The 19,894-nt window shown below is 47.9% G+C and overlaps 1 protein-coding gene across 4 annotated transcripts in view; it reads left to right on the top strand.

The window, feature by feature from the left end:
• The first annotated feature begins 5,362 nt into the window (after positions 1–5,362).
• The window catches only part of MAP7 (microtubule associated protein 7), a 164,061-nt gene continuing 149,529 nt past the window's right edge, over positions 5,363–19,894 (top strand). For 3 of the 4 annotated variants that reach the window (XM_058566203.1, XM_058566204.1, XM_058566207.1), the window contains exon 1: positions 5,364–5,442. In XM_058566203.1, the coding sequence (XP_058422186.1) occupies positions 5,394–5,442 (49 nt within the window). In that variant the 5' untranslated portion in view covers positions 5,364–5,393. Of the gene's footprint in view, positions 5,443–19,894 lie in introns of all 4 variants that reach the window. The other variant, XM_058566208.1, reaches the window with a different exon arrangement.

The following is a 19,894-nucleotide window of genomic DNA, read 5'->3' on the forward strand; positions in this document are numbered from 1 at the left end:
GTTCTCTTGAATGACTGTTGTGTATCTCAAATACCATCCCAGTGGAGACCACTGCATTCTCTATCTGCTTCATCTTAGTTCTCGTAGTGGAGGGAAGTGTTTTTATTTTAAGCTGTCTATTTTATAAGCCTGCCCATATTAATAGGATGAAGTCTGAAGCTCCTAGATGGATGAATGAGATAAACAAGTTTCTTCAATACAGAGGAACCTGTTTATTACAGAAGACAGAAATAACGTAGAGCTGTTCATGTGTCATGACGACGCCTATGTAACGGTCTTTGATAAGACAGGCATCATCTTTATTTCTATGTGAAAATCAACGTACAGTATATTTTATATTGCGTTAGAGTATACAAAAAATGCTCACCAGGGGCTGGCCCGGTGGCGTAGTGGTTAAATTCTCGCGCTCCACTTTGGCGGCCCGGGGTTCTCAGGTTCCGATCCAGCGCAGACTGGCACGCTGCTCATCAAGCCACACTGTGGCGACGTCCCATATAAAGTAGAGGAAGATGGGCACGGATGTTAGCCCAGGGCCAGTCTTCCTCAGCAAAAAGAGGAGGATTGGCAACAGATGTTAGCTCAGGGCTGATCTTACTCACACACACAAAAATTCTCACCAATACTTTCTCATTTGATACTTGCAACACCATACGTTTTTTTTAACATCCCAACCCCGAGAACAGGTAGTTGTTTCCTGCGCCTGCTTCCTGTGGGGAAATGGTGAAGGAGGTGAGGTGTAAACCGACACATCAGGTCACTCATCTGAAACACAGGGTAACTGCATTAAGCCCCAGCTCGTACCCCAGTCTAATGGTTAAATGCTTCTTTTAGACCTCCTATGGAATGGCGCTGCCCATCCTCAGCCAACTGTTTAATGATACGGTCTTCCCCTGGGCTCTTCCTCCTGCTCTATCTTTGTGGGCAAATATTCCTCCAGCCCTATGTGGTTCATAATACATTCCCAGCCAGCATCACTAGGTGTTTGTCGGGATTCTGGGTCTCAGTCACTACAGGAGGCAGTTCCACTGTGGCCCCAGTTCACGAAAGGTTTGCGCTTGAAAGGCCTTTGGCATCAATCCAGGCCAGCGGTTCTCAACCCAGCTTCACATTAAAATGCCGTGGATGCTTTTAAAAACAACACTGATGTCACCACCTCAGGGAAACTGTTTTTCTTGGTCTGGGGTGGGGCCCAGAGATCCTTCCATGAAGCTCTGCAGTTGCTTTAACACTGTCAGTCCCACCTCCTTCCTCGAGGGACACCTGAGCGGTCAGGGAGCGCCCTTTCCACGGGGGTGGTGGTAAGATGTTACTGTTCATTGCTCACTTAGTGTAGCAGGAGCCTGAACACGTGGCTCCGGAGCAGAACTGTCACCTACCTGTGCCCTTGGGCATGTGGATTAACCTCTCCTGGCCTCAGTGTCCTCATGTGCAGTGGAGGAACTAACAGGGTTGTTGGAAGATGTAAATAAGTGATGCGGGTCAGGTGCTCAGTGCAGCGCACTGAGAGGCTGCTGCTGTTGGCGGGTCTTACTCATCCACACGTATGTATTAAACACTGGGTGCTGCACACTGTGGTGCATGAACAAGACGCAGCTCTGGCCCCTGAAGTTCACCGTCCGGAAATAAAGACAAAGTGGAAACAACAGTCCGTGTAGTCATAGTTACATATGCGTATATAGTTGCATCTACCTGCCAGAGGGGGTCAAGGAGAGCCTTCCAGAGCAGTGAAGGTCAGAGCTGAGCCTGGAGGATGGCTTGTAACAACAGTTATCCGTGGGTGGTGGCAGCAGTCTCCTAGGAGAAACAAAACCAGAATTTACTCGAAACAGTAGGTCCGGTGTTTCTTTTCAGCCACATTTCGATCTCTTTCTCAAAATTCTGCCATTGCATATTTTGTTTCATTCGTTCCTAAGCTGTCACAGAAAAGGGTTTGGCAGTGAAGAATTATTGTTAACTTGCTGGGATGCCTACTACGTGTGGAGAGAGACATGGTGCCCGAGTTCAGAATGCAGACGACGCACATCGTGTCACCACGGACATCTGTGCTCTCTAAACGAATAAGTGATGGCTCCAGACTTTAAGGGCACCCCACGAGGGACAGAAAACAGTCCCTGCCGCCAAGTAACTCGTATCAGACTGAAGAGACAAATGTGCCATGACAAATCACACCTCGTCTGTGGTCAAGGCTGGACAAGTGGCCAGCCCAGAAACCCCGGAGGAGGTTCAGAGCACGGGCTTGCGGTCACCAGGACAGCTGGAACAGGCTTCACCGGGAGGGAGACCTCAGCCTGGGCCTTGGAGGGAAGGTTGTTAAAGAAGCCGGGACCAGAAAGTCGTTGTGGACAGAGGGCTCCAAGGACAAAGGCTAGAAAGCAGGGATCTGCAAGGTGTTCAGGAGAAAGTGAACAACTTTTATGTTGTCTTAGAGCATACAAAATTTTAACTCACATTTGGCTGGAAAGTTGGAAGAGAATGGGGTAGGAGAGAGGTCAGGGAGGGAAGTGAAGTGAGTATTAAATTATACAGAAATGGGGAATCCATTAAAGATTTCCGAGCGAGGGAGGGGTGTATGAGAAGATTAATCTGGCAAGGTTGTGTTGGGTAAATCAGAGGGAAAAAATTGGACAGAGCAGTTGAGAGACTTTCACATGTGAGTGAGGGTCTAGTAGGAGGCAGAGCAGCAGGAATGGAGCGGGTGGAACTAAAACAATGAAACGGCAAGATTTGGGAACTGTGATTTGGGCAGTGAGGACAAGGGAGAGGGAAGGATAGATGCTGAGCCTATGCAAGGAAGGGGAGAATTCAAAACTAGGCAAGTTCAGAGGGGGAGCTGGTTTCGGACATGTTGAGTTAACGGCAGGGCATTGTGATAAAAACGTGCAGAGACCAGAGAATATGTGGGTGGAAGTCGCACTGAGGTCGAGGGTGTGTATTCTGGACCCAGGGGCCACCCCTATGGAGATAACGGTAAACAAGGGCTGTGAGAGACAGAGTTGAGATAGAAAGGTTTGGGCCCAAAATTTGGGGAGGAGGGTTTGGGAAGGAGGAATTTAAGTCGGCAAAGCAGACGAAAGGACTAGCCACAGAGGAACAAGAAAACACAGGCCAGTGGGGTAAGTCAGGAGGAGGACGATCAGAGGAGCAAGCCGAAAGTCCAGGGGAAGGACAGATTGACAGATAGTAAGAGGTAACTTGATCTTGTGACCTGAGAAGTGTTTTTAGACAGGCAAGAAAGACTATAGCTGGTTATAGACAGGCAGGAAAGACTATAGCTGGTTATAGACAGGAAAGACTATAGCTGGTTAAACAAAGAAAATAAGACAATAATGGCACCAGAGTCCACACATTTATTACCTTTGGTGAACAAAACGTATGACAGTAGACTCGGGAGGGTGGGAAGTGAAGGGAAGAAATATCTGAATTAGAGAGTCCCGACTGTACTTGTTGGGGTAGAGCCCATCCGGCATTTGGGGAGCAGAGGGAGAGAGGGATGAGGCTTCACAAGAGGCAGGAGGAGTGGACGGCATCAGGAAGTCCAGCTCCTTGCCTGGAAAGGGGAACCATGGCCATTTGGAGAGATTTTGAGATGGACCTGGGAGCTCAAGACAGATGGCTTCCATGTTCCAAGTCCAGTATACCATAATGGTGTGTGACATTAACAGATACCGTCCACTCCTGCAATTCACGCCCACCCTGTTACAGACTCCAAGGTAAGGGTGGAAGGCATAGTCTGTACAGGGCCTCAGTGCAGGATTTAAGTGTGTCTTATTGCACTTATTTTTGTGTAACTTGTGACGGACAGAAACACAAATTAGCAAAAGAATGGGAGGAGGGATAAGCAGACACCAAAAAAAACCCACCCCCAAATAAACATAACACACACAAATAAATATAAACACCAATAAGGCTTGACTGCTTTTTAGGGCGAGGGGGGGTCACATTGCTGTTCTCACGTAAGGAGTAAATCAGAAGGTGTGAAAACAAATCACCACCCTTTTCCAAGGTTCTTCCAGGGAGTTCACCTCTCTAAATCCAGCTAAGAGTCTTTCTGATGTCCACAGGACAGTGTCTTCAACTCCAGAGACTTAAATGTAGTAGAAACTATCTTCTTGGAGGCCCAGGCTGAGGTCTAAACCTCCTCTGCCCACCTTGCTCGATTTTCACTGATTAGAAGTCTGACAAGAGTGATGTGAAGGTGATTTAGGAGGATTACATTGGTCAATGACCAGTTTGCCTAACCCAGTAGAAAAGGCGCTAAGGGAAAGTCCGTCACTACAGACCCAGAGCAGCCCCTTAGTCACAACCTCTGCCCAGTGACAGTCACCAGCGCGCCGGATGACGCGGCCCCTCCTGGGCTGGGCTGCGCTGGGGGGGATTTTCCTGCGGGGGCGGCGAGCCCCGACGCTGTGCCGGACCCCCAACGTCCGGGGCTCTGCTCGGGTCCGAGGCTCACGTCCTGGGGGCCGCGGGTCACGTTGGCCGGACCCCCGCGGGGCGCCTCTGCGGACCCGGGACGGCCGCCCCGGCCTGTTCCCTGTCTCATTTATGCGGCTGCTTTGTGGCTTATCGTGTATCCGCCTGTTGGAGCAGAAATTGGTTTCTCTTCAGCTAATTATCTGTTCCTGTAAAAAACTGTTGCCTATGCCTTCTTCCCGAACGAGCCCGAAGGCACAGGGCGGTGACAACGGGCCGGGAATAGGAAAGGCCCGTCGCTGGGCACCGGTTTCCCTGCCTGTGCTCGGGCTCACCAGGTGCGAAGGCCGGGGGACACGACAGGGGTCCGGCCACGGCGTCCCGGAACGCAGAGGACGAGCCCGCGTGGACTGCGGCCGTGCTGGGCCTCCGCCGGGCATGACGCTCCTCGGCCGGCGGCCACCGTGCGCCCCGGCCCGGCGCGGCCCAGACTGCGGGCGCTTCCGAGTGCGAAGACCGAGCGTCCCCAGCCCCAGGCGTGGCCGCCCCCCAGACCTCGGGGAGCCGAGAGCGGCGGCCGCAGCCCCGGGCCCACGTGCAGGCTCCGCGCGCCGCTCCTGCAGCCGAGGCCCGGCGGCGTCCCTCCCGGCGGCTGCCACGCCGCACCTGCCCGCGAGGGGGCGCGCCCGGCCCTGCGCGCCTCGCGCTCGCCACGCCCCCTCCCGCTCGCCACGCCCCCTCCCCTCGCCGCGCCCCCTCCCGTTCGCCGCGCCCGCCACGCCCCTCGCCGCACTCGCCCCGATCCCGCCCCGCTCGCCCCGCCTCCCGCGCTCGCCCCGCCCCTCCCCGCGCTCGCGATGCTCGCCCCGCCCCCTCAGCGCTCGCCCCGCCCCTCCCGCGGGCCCCGCCCCGCGGGCCCGCCCCCCGCTCACCTGTCTGGAGCGGAGCGCGAGGGCGGAGCGGCCGCGTCATCGAGCACCATGGCGGAGCTGGGAGCTGGCGGCGACGGCGCGGGCCACAGCGAGACAGGTGACCGCGCGGCGGGGTCGCCGGGGTCCCCGGGCGCCGGTGGGGGCGGGCGGGGGCGGCGGGCGGGCTGGGGGGGCGGCGGGCGCCCGCGGTCCGATTCCCCGCCCCCTCCCCCGGCCCGGCCGCGGCCCGGATCGGCCGGCCCGGAGCGCCCTCCGTCCTCCCTCCGCCCGGTCCCAGTGCCCCCGGTTACCCCAATGTCCCCGGCCCCCGTCCGGAGCCCGGCCCCAGTGCCGCCCGCCGCCCCACCTGGCCTCTCCCCGGCAGGTGGAGACCCGCCGGCCCGGGCGCGAGGAGGAAATGGAGACGCGCCGGCCGCTCGCTCCACCTGCCGGCTGCGTCCAGTCCGCTTGTGCGGGCGGGTCGTGTCCCCAAGCCCAGCAACCAGCCGGGGCCCAGCAACCAGCCGGGGAGTGCGCGGCCAGGGCGACGCAGGCCATCGGTGCGCCCCGCCGGCCCGGTCGCCCCGGTCGCCCGGGGAGGGGGCGCGGGGAGCGGGGAGCCCGGCCCCGGGGACGGAGGGCCGCCTGCGTGCGGCTCGCGGGGTCGTGTTTCCAGTCGGTGCGCCGCCCGCGGGGGGACGTCGGCTCAGGCGGTCTCCCCCCGTCTACACTCGGGACAGGGAAGCGCGTCTCCAAGACAAGCAGCAGCTTTCTCCCCCATCGTGTATGAAGACGATCGTGCCCCTCGTGACAGGTTTTCTTGAGACTGTCTTGCAGATCCGCCCCCTCTCCTAGTCCCCTCTTCTTGACTTCTGTTCTTGGGCAGCAAACTGTTTCTGGGACCTTCCTACACTTGGGATGGGGGCGCTGAGGCGGTTCTTTTCAAAAGAATTCAAATTGCAGACTTTCCAATTACGTGTGTTTTCTACTTACATACACGCACAATCGGAAACAATTGTTTCCTAAATGTATGAATCCCCCCCAAAAGGAACTCTTGATTTAGATGATATACTTATTTTAATGTGAAAGATGCAGAAGAGCTGTAACAGTCTTTGCAAATTACGTATCTGCTCTGCTACTAAGAGTTTGGGACCTAAAGTCTAGTGATTAATCTCTCCAGCAAAATACCTGAGGTTCGTTCTGACAAGGTATCTTGAACTTGTTTACTTTGAAGTCATGGTACTTCCTTACATGGTTTATTTTGTCTCAATGTGTTTGCGAGATTGGTAGATCATTATTTTGGTTTGGGGTGGGGAATGGGTGGCTACCAGGAGATGCCTTTGTAATTGCTTTAGGGAACTTGTTGGCTGGATGTGGGAACTGGGCTCCCCAAAGCCAGGGCAGCATCCTCATTGTGAATGTAAATGGTTGGTGTCTAATCCCCACAGAGTAGCAGCTTCTGAAACAAAACTGTTCCAGTGAGTTAATACACCACTTCAGGCACAGAAAAGTAAATGCTTCCTAGAATATGCACATGAACTTGTTCAGATGTAAGAGAACTGCAGACTAGCATAGCCGGTGCCTAAGCCTGTTAACTAAGGAGCTGGTCATGATTAATATGCAGATCACCCATTTGGCTGTCAGTGAAGTGTTTTCTTTTATGAAGAGGGGAATTTTAATTGACTGCCGTTTCCTTTACAGAAAACAATTCCTTCACACCTTTGCCCAGAAACTTCAGTTTCCAAGGGACAAATTTTATATATAATGTTTTGAATAATTGTACTTTGTAATTTAACTAAAACTTATTTCTGGCCCGCATCTTTTTCCTCTTTTTCCAGCTCTTTGGTTTTCAGAAACACCTATGTGAACAGGTGCCAAAGATCGAAGAAACGTGAAAATATATATTTTTAAATCTAGGTAGCAATATTTTGAGTGAACAGCTGAGAATTGCTTGAATTTTAACAACTTAAGAGGTTTTCCGTATATTTAAGACATGTTACCTATGTCTGAATATGGGACTTCAATGTACTACTTTCTTATGGATGTATTTCACGTTATACTCATCCAAATGCTGCAAGGCATTATTTTGTTAATAATCACAGGTTTGTATAGAGGTGGTTTTTTCCGGAGGAGTTGGGGACTTCCCTTATTACCATCAAGAGGTGACAGTCGCCACCTCAAATGGCAACATTTGTTGAGGGATTCACTTTATCCCCTTGTTAAATCTGCTTATTATGAGGTAGAGTCCACTCTTAAGAGGTTTTTGTGTTCCTGTGTAAAGACTATGGTCTCATTTTAGGGCAATCGAGATTAGAATCTCAGGTGATTATAAAAATAACACCTGTAATATGTTCATAATTATTTACATATGTATGTGTACCAAAGATGGGTTGAAAACTGGTGGTATACCACCTGTAAAATGAGACGCTTGTTAAGACTATTGAAAGGTACTATGTAAATCGGACGTTTAAAAACCCTGTTTCTGTCAGCACATACTTATCTGCTCAAAGGTAATCAAATCACACTCCTTGTGGTGAAATTTTTTATTTTTCTTGAGGATGAATTTTTCTGTCGATATATTTTTCAATAGCCAAAGGTAAGCAAGAAATGAAAAAAATAATTGACTTGGAAACAAGTTTTCATTTCACCACCAGAGGACATCCAGTCCTTTTTCAGGCTGTTCCTTTGAGTAGTCTCGCAGACTGATGTTCACAAAACCGCCTCCGCCAGGAGTCGTGTGTTTTATGCTGCTGCTCAAGAGCTGTGGAAAGTGTGTGTGCACAGCTGATTTCCCAGCTGATAACTTTTTTTAAAAAAGTCTGCTGAATACAGACCAAATTTAAAGCTGCTTTTGACTAATTCATGAGAGAACACTTTCGTGCACAGGAAATAATACCTGTAATCTGTGAATTCTGTTGATATTCTTTGGGGGGAAATGACTTAGAGCCTGGAACTGGGCTTTTTCTCTCCTTAGCAGGCCGTGCGGTGAGAGCACACGGACTTTCTTTGTGGTCTTGGTCATGACCCTTCACTGTGTTTTTCCAAATTGAAAAATGATCTTTACGGTCTCACTCAGCTCTGAGGGTCTACAAATATCTGCAAATAAAAATGGTAAGACAGGGGCTCAGACACTACAATTCGGGATTGAAGTTGTCCCTTTTGAAACTCAGGTCCTAAAGCTCTAATGCTGCATTCAGGTGTCTGGATAGCTGTTTCCCATTGTCCTGTGGCAGGTCTTAGCTTTACATCTTGCTGAGTAGGAGGCAAGTATTATTATTAGACCAGGTGATTGCTCAGGAGCGTGCCTTCATCTGATATCATTAGCTAGGCATGTGTGTGAAACACTAACTTACATGGGCATGTTCTCTAAAAAGATTCTAATATCTTTGCCTCCTGATGTGTGAAAAATAATCATTTGAAAGGAGTTATTTTTTTAAAAACTTGTCTCATTATATTGATGCAAGAATTGAAAATATTGAGGCTTAGAATAATTTGACCAAGAAATATGTACCTTCTGTATATTAAACATTATGGTGGCTGGAATGTTGACAAAGACATGATCCTTGGATTTAGCAAGGAAAATAAAACCCACAAACAAATCATTGCCAGGCATGAAGAGTTTGGTGAAGAATTACTTCTGGCTGCAGTTGTTCATCAGGGAGGACATACTAGGTAGAGTAATTAATTTAAACTTTAAAAAATAGGTAAATGATATATAAAGTTGGATGGAGGAAAGAGAAAAAAAATAAAGGTGCTAAAAATAATGGTGCAGGTATGGAAAGAGCCAAATTTTGGTCATGTTGACTCATGTGAGGCTCAACAGGAAAGAGTCCTAGAAGATCGATTAGGAATGATGGTGTATTGAGGCCAAATTGTGGAGTGGTTGAAGGTCAAGCCAAGAGGTTGGTACATTATTCTGTGGGCAGTGGGGAACTGTTGCTGATTCTTGGGAGTAACATACCTTGACTAAAGCATGATGAATTAGGTACTCTGTGCACATGAATCTTGAAAGCTTGATTACAAGGTCCAGCAGAAGAGCTCAGCTGTGCCTTTAATGCACTCATAGCCCTTTACCCGGGAAGTCATTCTCTTCCATTGCTTGTTGCTGCTCTGGGAAGGGTAAATGAGGAACATCTGCGTAGCCAGACAGATCAGCCATGTCTCTGGAGATCTACCCAGCTGGTCCTCACTTTGAAGTAGGAGTGTAGACTAGAGGATGGAGTTAAGGAGGAGGAGTTCAGCAACATCCAGACCAACTTTGAGGTTCCTGCAGAAATCTAGGCAGGCATTGGCAATAAGAGAACGATTAATTCAAGATTCTACAGAGGCATATGTCAAAGGATTAATGGCAGATAAACAGGTGGCATGTAAGATTATACTCCAGGTTTGGCTTGTGAGTGGCATGAAAATATTCATGAGGAGGACCTGGTTTTGGTGGGAGAAATAGAAAAATCTGTTTTAAACATGGTGATTTGAGGTAGAAGAGAGACATGGGAATGAAGGAGAACAGTAGAGTTCGGGACTCTGAGATTTGTTCTGCAAGGGAATAAAGACTGAAGCCAGGAGAGTGAGGAGAGCCTAGAAAAAGAAACTGAAAAGTGAGAGACAGAAGCACAGGAGGAGGAAGAGCCAACAGAGAAGCCGGAAAGATAGGAAAAGCATAACCAATCAGTGCCACACTTGCCAAGGAGAGGGACAAAGCGGTGAAGGATTCAGAGACCGAAGAGGAAAAAAGCCGTTGGTATGGTGACCAGGTCGTCACTGGCCGTCCCCAGAAGAGGGATTTCCGCTGTGGGTTGGGGAGGTACCAGACTGAGTGATTAATAGATGAGCAGTGGGAGAGTAGAGGTCGCCAGTTTAAAAGACCCTCCGTGAAGTCTGCTGGTGAAAGGAAAAACTTTCAAATCCGTGAATGGGGCAGAGGGATTTTTCTCTCTTTTTAAAATTTACTGTTTAATTTGCATGCAAAAAATTTACTGGATTTTTGGGTGTACAATTCATTAAATTTTGTCGAATGTATAGTCATGTAACCACCACAGTAATTGTGATCCAGAAGAGTTCCCTCAGCCCAAAGAATTCCCTCCAGCTGCCCCTGTGTAGTCAGGCTCTCCTCCTACCCTTCATCCCTGGCAGCCACTGATCTGTTCTCCATCCTTCTAGTTTTGTGTTTTCAGAATGTCATAAAAGTGGAATCATATACCATGTAACCTTTTGAGTCTGAGTTTTTTCACTAAACATAACCCATTTGAGATTCAAATGTGATATTGTGTGTGTCAGTAGTTACATATTGAGTAGTTGGCCATTGTAAGGAAGTACCACAGATTGTTAATCCATCCTCCCCTTGAGGAGCACTGGGAAATTTCCAGGTTTTGGCAATTGTGAATGCTGCTGCTGTAAACATTTACATACAGATTTTTCTTATTTATCTAAGGGCAATACCTAGGAGTGGGATTGCTGGCTCATATGTAAGTGTATGTTTGTTTATAAGAAACTGCCAAACTGTGTTCCCAAGTGGCTGTACAAGTTTGCGTTCCTACAAGCAGTGTATGTGAGTTCTAGTTGCTCCACATCCTTGACAATACTTGATGTTGTTCACTTTTGTTTTGTTTTGAATTTTTAGCTATTCCACCAAGTTCTTTGAGTAAAACTATGGAATCTCCTCAAAGTAAAAGAATGCCCTTCTGGATGCTAAACAGTGCTCCCCTGAGTCAGGAAAACCTGTGAAGGAAGTGTTGCTCCCAGAGCCCGGGTGTAATGGCATTTTTATTTGGCTCTAACATCATCGGCTTCTTTGTTTTTTTTCCCCATGGTGTTTATGTCGCGTGGAGCCTGGTTCTGAAATTGACTTGGACGGATGTGCCATCATACTGCACAGCCCAGGTCAACCCAAATTCTCGTCCCCCTTAATGTCTGCCTTCCAGTCCCTTGGGAGACGGCTTTCCAGAATTGGAAAGTAACATGTTTTTTCAGTTAGAAAGCTGGAAATATTGGTCATATAGCTTGTTCTATGGTCCTGATTATTAATTCCTGTTGGCACAATTTATATTGTCAAACCAAAGGGTCAGTATTGGTTCTCAGGTACTGAAGAGTACTTACAGTGCTTTGTGAGAGTCTTGATAATGTCATTGGATGTCTGATCCCTGAGCGTGGTCTGAGGTTCTGTATGCTAATGTATACGGGATTTAGGCTTATTTTCTAGAAAATCCAGTTTTAAAGTTTGTCTAGCTCTTCAGCGGGTCAGTGCTTTCTGCCTCTTTAATATCTCAGCTCTTGAAATGCTCTGAATTATAGTTCACAAATGTAAATGGCATTGGGTGGTTTTTCTTTGTTCATTAAATACTATTCTACTCTATCTGTATTTGAGAAAAAGTCAATTGAGGAAGAATCTGTAAGATTTTCTTTTTTTAGTTGCTACTTTGAATTTTGAGTTTTGGCAGCAAGAATTCACTGCATTCAACAGTTCCCCGTCCTTGAAGCTCCTACAGAAATAGTTGTGAAGGAAAGAATTGTGAGAAAATTCTGCGAATTGACCCACCTCACCAGATGACACAGATGGATGGAGAGACGCAGAACTAAGCAGAAAGGAAGCCAAGAGAAATGCTTTTGGTGTATGTGAACTGGACTTTGCAAGTGTTGTTATAAAGTCATGTATATTTAAATTTAGAGTATTGAGATTTGGGGTGTCTTAAAATTTCTTCTGTGACTTTTTTTTTCATGCTACGAAAGCTGCCTTTTTGGAGCTGGCTTTCTGGTAAAGAGAACCATCCTTTCCTATGGCATAACCTCCCACGTATAAAACTTGTACCCCTGACACTGTTGAAAGTAGAAAAGAAGCTATATTCTAGGAAAAGTTTAAATTCTAAGGTGAAATTCTAGGAAGTACCCTTCCTTTTAGTGCTCCCAGCCCCCAGGACAAAGCCTGTTTGGGTGGCAGTAACGTGCATAATAATTGGCTGTAGCAAAAACACTTGGCTGCTTCTCAAGATTTTAATCCTGGCTTCTGGTTCTCAGAAGCTCCTGACCTGAGTCTTTAATGGGCAGACACACCCGACAGGACCTGGTTGCCTGCTTCCTGCATTCCAGCTGAATTGGTTTCTATTCATGGTGGATGCTCTAAATTAGGACGACGACACCCTGACCACAGCCCTGGTGGGTTCATCTAAATACAGCTCACTCCTTGGGCAGAAGGTTATGTTGTCGGAATGATTATTGAGTTCATGTGCTGGAGCGTCATTGGTTCTCAGTCCTGGCAGTGAGTTCACATCACCTGGGCCCTTTGAAATGTCTCTCTATGCCCAGGCCACACCCTAGGCGATTACCTGACACTCCCTCGGGGAGGGAGCCAGGTGGCTGTGTTTTTTAAACTCCCGGGTGGTTCCAACGTGCAATCAAGGCTGAGAACTAGTGGTTTAGACCCATTTCCTAGTTAGTGCTTCTGCATTCGGCCTTCTTAGTAGGTTTAGGTTGGGGGTGTCAAGTGTATCTTGTGGAAACCACGTGGAAAAGCATAAAGCTGCTGCCTTCAATGCAGTGAGTTTATGCTTCTGATATTTTGGCCAGTAATTTCTTGAAGGAAATAGAGAGGTGAATCTGAGTACACTTGAATAGTCAAGTATCTGCACACATGGATTCAGGTGTGTATTTATGCACTTTGACGTGTGAATGTTGCAGTAACCAGCTTTCTTTCCGTCTGCTTCGCTCAGCTGCCACGCTGCCTTCCTCTCCCTCCAAGCAAGGAAAGGTGAATTTAGGGTAGATAATGAAGTTTTTTTTGTAGCAAGTCATATACTTTTCCCAGAGATTTTCCTGGTGACCAGGAACCCTAGTTACCAGCTCCCTGGCTTGGCAGCCCCTCCTGTGTTTCTTCTGTCTATAAATACTTGGCACAGCATGACCTTCTCCCCATGCTCGGCCCTCCGGCTGACGCTAATACTTGAGGCTAATCTCTCTCTCCCTCTGCTCTCTTCTTTCTCCTCACTAGATGTTGCTCTACCTCAGGCTCAGTCTGGTAATCTCTGCGTTTTTCCTCAGTGGTGTTATTCAATTTCTGGCTTTGAGCATCACCTCAGAGTGATCCCTCTGGCTCGAGTGTCAGGCTCCTGTGGCTGTGAGGTCTGGGGGGCCATCAGTTGTGATTGGAAGCTTTGTCACTGGGCCTTACCTTTGGCAGAACTGATCTCTCTTCTGTTCTGCTCCTTGCAGCCGGCTCTGCAGAGCCGTGAAATCCAGGACCCAGATGCAGGGGCAGGGGGGGATTGAGTGGGGCTGGTCCCTCAGGAGGAGAAGGATCTTTGATTATTTCTCCTCAGGATTATACTGAAACTGAGCACGTGTGAAGCCATATGGTCTTGGGCTCAAAATTGACCACCCGATTCTTGAGGGATAAGGCTAACCTATTCCTTTGTGCCAGGACTTGCGAGTCTGGCTGCCGGGGTTCCACCCCCAGCTGTACCACTCACTACCTGGGGGATCTTGGGCAGGTCGTCTGACCGTCCTCCTCCTTGATTTCCTCCTTTGTAACACAGGGTGGTGGTAATCCCGTCGTAGGGTTGTGGTGGGGATTAGTGAGTCCACACACATGAAGTGCTGGCACAGTGCCTGCACCGTGTAAGCACCAAGTGTTGTCGTCATTGTGTCCTGGTTGCTGAGGATTGGGACCACATCACCTTGAAAACTCTGACTTACCTCGCGTGCTAAATTTTCCCTTCAGTACATTTTTATTAATTGTAAAGTCTCCATAATGAGGGATCAGAATGTAATGCAGGTTGAGACCTAATTGCAGCCGTGTGATTGCAGAGCCGTCGGCTCAGCGCAGGTGTAGGCAGCGTCATCTAACCGAGATGGGTGCTTTTCACCTGCCAGGTGTCTTGCCATGTTCCCCGGGAGGTCGCTGCATGCCGCCCGGGAGATGCCTAGGCTGTGTGGTGATTACGCCAGACACCCGCGCCAGCCCGACTTGCCTGACTTTTGTTTCATCTAAATTTTAAGTTCTTTCCTAAAATAGTATTGCTGTAGAATTATTACACTTGACTAAGTCGTAAAGATGGACTTCCACTCTGCTTAGACCACAAAGATGCACTTCCCAGACCTGTTTTGACTTTGGACAAGTCATTGTCACTTCATTGAAGATGTTTCTTTACAGGGAGAACAGAGGAGCATTTACAGATTCTATAGCTTTCATGAGAAGCAGGCAGTTTGGGTTGCTCCAAAGAACGAACATGAAATAGAAAACATCGGTAAGCCATCTTTCTTGTTTGTTAATGTCACAGATTGTAGAAGAGACTTTCTTAAATTGCAGAGGCTCAGTTACAAGGCCTGGCCTGTGTTTGTGGTGTGTGTGTGAGGAGAGAGACAGAGACGTTTCTCCCCAGGGAAATAGGATCTTGTTCAACTTGTAGTTTAGATTTTTATATCTTTTTAAAAATTTAATAACTTAATCTTAAAATATGTCACTTCCTCAGATGGGTCCTGAGTCATGCCCTCAGATTGTCTTTATGTGAACAGTAGACGCTGTGGTAATTGATTAAACAAATATGGCTTAAACCACTCAAAATATTAAAATTTATATCGTTCTTCAGTAAAAAAATTATTATTAAAAATAGTATTATTATATACTAATACACTTAACTCAGGAATAAGCCCAGAAATTTCTTTTGCAGCAGTGGCTTCCTCTCTCCTACCATCCCTGTGAACATAAAAAGATACATCCATACGCTTTGGAAGGTGACTTTGCGTACGTCCCAGAGTATTAGGAACTAGAATAGAATAGAAGAGATGGCTCTCCAGTAGAAAGAAAGCATTAAAATAAATTGAGAAATGTGGATGGAGCTAGTTTTAGTCCAGGAGACCTGTGGGATGGTCAATGGCTTTGAATAGAAAAACCGCATCATCTTGTAATCCATGAAACCTCACGGGAGGACGCTGGTGTGGCGTTTCAGAGTCAGTCCTCGGTGGTCCACCTGTCCCTAAAGTAGTCAGCTTCCAGAATGTCGTTCCATTCATTTACAAATGGATCAGGCCAACCTCTGCCACCCACTGCAGACGGCGTGGAGGAGAAATGGCCCCAATTGTAAACCAGCTTGTGCCGCACAGTCTCAGCCGTGTCCGCGGTTAGAGCCACGTGTCACTGTGAGGCTTCGGAGGGCTCCGGCAGGCGCCAGAGATAGAGTGTAAGTCCGCAGGAAGGTGTGGGAGAGGAGGAGCGCAGGGCTATCCCACACCCGGCGGCCGTGCAGCAGTGGGACTCAGCGTGTGGAGCACGGGGCGGGCGAGCCAGTGGTGAGGTGTGCTGGGACTTGGCTTCACCGAGCGCACTGTCTTCTGTTACAGATGCAGCTAGCTGTCCGGGAACGCGTTCATGAACAGTTTGAAATGTTGCAATTATTTTCAAAACAGACAGCGTTTGGTTATATAAACCTCCCTCTTTGTTGTGCACCGAGCGAGAACAAGATCCTTTTCCAGGGAGCTGGATCAAGCCTGGCTCTGGGCTCTAAAGGGATGTGGTGCATCTTGTCCTAGGGGTTTGGGGCAGGGCTCTTCCTCCATGTCTGTGTGGAAAAGGAACCCAGCAAGAAACGGCAGAGTGAGGGGAGATTTTTCTTATGGTTCTGATTCCCTCACGGCAGTATTGCATGTATGTGTCAGGAGCAACCCCCCTGCTTTTTTTTTTTTTTTAACACCTCAAAGATTTTAGTACCTTTGCCTTATGATAAAAGGCAAAATGGTCCATTTTTAGGAAGTTTGCCAAAAGGCTCCTTTGTCATTATAATCCATATACAATCCATATAATCCAAAACAATTCAGTGCCGATCTAAAATTCACATGAGTTTAAGGCATGGGCTGGAAACATGGCTGTGCAGGGTGGAAGGATTTTAGAGATGAGGTTTGGGGCACCCCAAGTGTGCTCATCAACCTGTTTATTCTTCTGAGATGTTACTTCTTTCTGTAGAGTCCCCTAAAGTCTCGATGGCCCTAGTCAGGCAAGACTGAAAGATGATGTATTTATCAAAAAACGTACTGGGTGGCTAGTAGTATCTACTTCCTGGCAATTAATGCTTCATGCCTTTTTTTTTAAGCGATGGTTGATGCGTTGGGAATCTTTTTTGCTTGGCAGTTGCACATTTTAAAAGCTTCTGGGCTCGCTGTTGAGTCCTAAGTATGTGTCTCTCCTATGTGTATAATTTAGCCTAAGGCTCGGGTGTTCTGGGTGGTACTGACGGTTGCAGTGGATGTGCTAATTTTTTCATTGTGGGCCTTAGCAGCATGAAAATGGCCACACCTCAAACTGGCCCACCGTGATTAAATAATCTGGCATTTCTGTTAGGCACATCCTTCCTCTAGGTTGATTTCAGAACTGTGCCGCACCGTATAAGCTGTATGAGGTTTAGTACCTCAAACCTTTCGTACATACTTTATCTTCTCATGAAAAACATGTCTCATTCTACCACCACCCACATCCATATAGCTACATATTTTAGTTTCTTTTTTTTTTTTTAATTTTTATTTATTTATTTCTTCCCCCCAAAGCCCCAGTAGATAGCTGTATGTCATTGCTGCACATCCTTCTAGTTGCTGTATGTGGGACGCGGCCTCAGCATGGCCGGAGAAGCGGTGCGTCGGTGCGTGGCCGGGACCCAAACCCCGGGCCCCCAGCAGCGGAGCGCGCGCACCCAACCACCAAGCCGCGGGGCCGGCCCTGTAGTTTCTTCTAATTGAGGCAGTGGGGTTACTTCATGACAACAGGGAGGATTTTTTTTAAATCTTCCTATCTGTACTTGCTAAACCATTTAATGTTGGGACAACCAGACTGCTTAGTTCTTACAATATAAAGGATTTATTTGAGAATGCTTTGAAGCTGACCTGTACTGGATTCTCAACGAGAGATCAATACTGAAAATAAAGGGGGATTTAAAAGGTCGACTCTGAGATGTCGTGACCTCAGTTTATGAATACTATTTTAATAGAGCATTGCAATGTTGGGAAATGATTTGAGTAAATAGTATCCAGCCTATTCAGTGAAGATTATGACGTGGACCTTTGACTTTTGAATGGCGTGCTTTCATTTGCCATGTTGATTTCAGTGTGGAGTGGGGTGTCTTAATCTCTCTGGGTCACTGACCATGATGGTAATTTTGTGTGTCAACCTGGCTGGGCTACAGTGCCCAGCTGTTTGGTCAAACACTAGTCTAGATGTGGCTGAGAAGTTATTTTGCATGTGTGATTAATGTTTACAGTCAGTTGACTTGAAGATTACCCTGATTGTAGAGGGGCGTGACCCAATCACTTGAAGGCCTTAAGGGCAAAAGCCGAGGTTTCCCAGAGAAGAAGGAATTTTGCCTCAAGGCTGTAACACAGAAGTCCTGCCTGAGTGTCCAGCCTGCTGGCCTGCCCTGCAGATCTTGGACTGTCCCACCTCCACAATCGCAGCAGCCATTATCCCTTAAAATAAATCACTTTATATATGTATATAACTTATATATTTTTCTCCAAAGAAACAGAACCAATAGTATTTTTGGAGAACCCTGACTGATACATTGAAAATCAAGGGTTTTCCCCCCAGAATTATGCAAAATGTTGTGATTATTTTTTGAGAGAAAATTTTAATTTAATCTAATTTTTAAGGTGAAACAGAGGGTATTAAACCTTCCTAAACTGAAAAAAAAAAATCTTAATTGATGTTGGTTTTAATTTCAAGGAGTTTTAGGAGAAGGAATTGGGAAGAGCAGCAAAGTAGCCAAGGATGGGATTGGGGGCAAGTCTCAGTGCATTCTGAAAGGCTTGTTCTGACCTGTCCAGCCCTAATGCTGTAGGGCAGGAAACAGCTGCCCACTCCTTAATGCGCCCGTGAGGTAGTGAGCTGAGCTGGTCTGCTCTTCTCAGTGTTCTTTCCGCTCACAAACCTTGAGCTCTCTTCTCTCCTGTCCCGTCGCCATAGTAGTCGCCATGATAGTAAACTCTGTCCTTGAGGGGGACCCGGATATCTTGTTGTCTTTCTCCTCCCTACGAGTTTTTCACATCGTAGGTTTTCATTAAGTTGCAGGAAGCAGAGAGGGGGAAGGAAGTCCGCCAGCTGCAAGTGTGGTCCTCCTCTAACCAGGGCCAAGTGAAGCTTCCATTGTGTCCATGATTTAGCTTTAAGCCTAAGCCTCTGGGGGGCATCAGTCGAATGAGTAAAACAACACAGCTCAGAGTCGCCTGCCGGTGTAATGAGCTGTGTGAGGTGTGAGTGTAGAGTACGCATCAGGGGAGCGGCTGCGTGAGTCTCTCTCTCTCTCTCTCTCTCTCCCTCCCTCCCTCCCTCCCTCCCTCCTCTCTCTCTCTCTCTCTCTCTCTCTCTCTCTCTCTCTCATCACCCCAGGCCAGTGTTTGTGCACGGCTGTCCTCGGGCGTGGAAGGCGCAGCTCGCTACATCCTAAGTCTCTCTTCCAGAACTACACTAAAAGTAGAAATCCTTCCATACGTTATCCTTTAATTCAGTTATTTTATTCCTCCAGATTCTTATCTTCTCCAGAGAAAATGTCCCTTCCTTTAAATGATCCTCCTGTTATCGCTCAGGTTCTTTGTACTAAGTCCTAGGTTGTTCTCTTCTGAAGGGTTGAAATTTATCATCGCATCTGAAATACTGAGCTCAGACCCTGTGACCTGAGGACCAGAAATAGAGAAGGCTTGTCCCTCGCTCAGCACGCTGGGCATCTGCTGATGCTGCCCCTGATACTGTTAGGATGTGCCCCCACGATGACGTGTGGTGCGCTCACTGCCCACGCCCCTCCTTCCTGGGTCTGCTGAAGCCTGCGCAGCTCTTCATTTTGTACCGGGCAGTTGTACTTATATAAGGAGATGTTCATATTTATTGCTACTAAATTTATCTTTTCAGCTATAGCCCATTATTTTGATCTGCTGAGATCATTTTGGATCTGATTCCAGCCATCTCTCAGTGTTGTTTTATCTGCAGATATAAAGCCTTGTTCTTGTATAAGCCTTTCATAAAAACACTACCCACCTTCCCTTCCCACTGCTCACTTCTGCAGCGGTCACGTGGACTGTTGCGGGAACTGGTGTCCATGCTCGCCCCCCTGAGTGAGTCCCCCACTCTGCCCGGGGGCGCCTGTTATAAACAGGAGTGCTTCTTGTGTTCCTGTCTACCTCTGTCCCCATGGCCATCACTTGAGATCTCTCTTCTCCTCCTGGACAGTTGCTATGTAGCTGGTTTTTCCTTCTCAAGTCTTGTTCCTTCTCCATTCCAACCCACCCTCCACCAGCTGCGGGCTGGCCCATCTGATGGCATGTCTCGTGGTCACCACTCCCAGGGGCTCCCCTTGCCTGTGGCTGGAGAACATTGTGATTCGGCTGCTGCCTCCCGTCCAATGCCAACCCCCAGAGCACTTCATCGTGCGTCCGTGACATGATCCTACCACTCCGACAGCAAGACAATGACCACAGTTCCTTGGTTTTCTTGACAGCAAGACAATGACCACAGTTCCTTGGTTTTCTTATCTTTCTAATAGTGCGGCTCAAAAATAAATCTAAACATGTGTCTACTCACAGACCAATGATAAATTAGGTTGCTTGTA

The sequence above is a fragment of the Diceros bicornis genome, chromosome 23 (assembly GCF_020826845.1).
Source record: "Diceros bicornis minor isolate mBicDic1 chromosome 23, mDicBic1.mat.cur, whole genome shotgun sequence".
Taxonomy (NCBI): Eukaryota; Metazoa; Chordata; class Mammalia; order Perissodactyla; family Rhinocerotidae; genus Diceros; species Diceros bicornis.